We start from the raw sequence: 784 nt of genomic DNA on the forward strand, positions 1-784 counted from the left end.
CGGTTTGCTACAAACGAGTAGGTTATAAGACTGACTGTGTTTTGGTAGAGGTTAACTTGGTCTTAATACAAACTACAAGTTAACTATACAAAAGCCCAAACAAACTCAAATGGTTGGCTTGCGGAGCTACTGGTACCATGTACCATGTACTCGGGAGAGTGACACCCGTCACTCTTCATGTAATGGGTACACTTGATTGTACCCCGTTACATGAAGAATGGGTAGATGTTGACGCCGATGCTGTCCACGGTGTTAGCCAGCTTCCACGCGTCATTGGCGCTCAGCCACTCGTTGATGCGCTGCACCGATCCGATGGGCGTCTTGCCCACGCAGCTACGCACGCGGTTGATGAAGCCGACGAGCTGGTCGGCCGAGTACTTACCGAATCCATTGTTCTGTAGGTCTTCGTTGCCGACGTAGACAGCCTCGACGGCCCACGGGTTCCGTGCGTAGCCATCGCAGACCACCTTGATCTCAGCGTCGATGCGGTTGGGATCGCAGAGCTGCACACCGACAGCAACGCGGAGACCGGCGGCCGCTGCCATGTCAATGACGTTCACGCCGCTCGGATGCTGGAGAAGTGCTCGGCCACGTGCTTCATGTCCTTGGCGGTCTTCGACAGGGTGGTTCGATTGTGGGCCGGGCGTCACTGCCACGCAAGAATGCGGTGCGACTACTAACGCGCGGCTTCATCAACTTCCCGCCGCCATGGTACGGAAGACTTGGAAGGCCGCGCGACTGCCTAGGAGGCGGAGCACACCGTCATTGCGAACGCCCTCCGGAG

General features: G+C 56.8%; 1 protein-coding gene across 1 annotated transcript; it reads right to left on the reverse strand.

The window, feature by feature from the left end:
• Nucleotides 1–206: 206 nt before the first annotated feature.
• On the reverse strand, nucleotides 207–545 carry PHYSODRAFT_340141 (hypothetical protein; the record flags this gene model as incomplete). Its single annotated transcript, XM_009538229.1, has 1 exon — nucleotides 207–545. The coding sequence occupies one exon, from the start codon at nucleotides 543–545 to the stop codon at nucleotides 207–209; it is 339 nt and encodes a 112-aa protein (XP_009536524.1).
• Between the last annotated feature and the right edge of the window lie 239 nt (nucleotides 546–784).

The sequence above is a fragment of the Phytophthora sojae genome (genome assembly GCF_000149755.1).
Source record: "Phytophthora sojae unplaced genomic scaffold PHYSOscaffold_11, whole genome shotgun sequence".
NCBI lineage: Eukaryota > Oomycota > Peronosporomycetes > Peronosporales > Peronosporaceae > Phytophthora > Phytophthora sojae.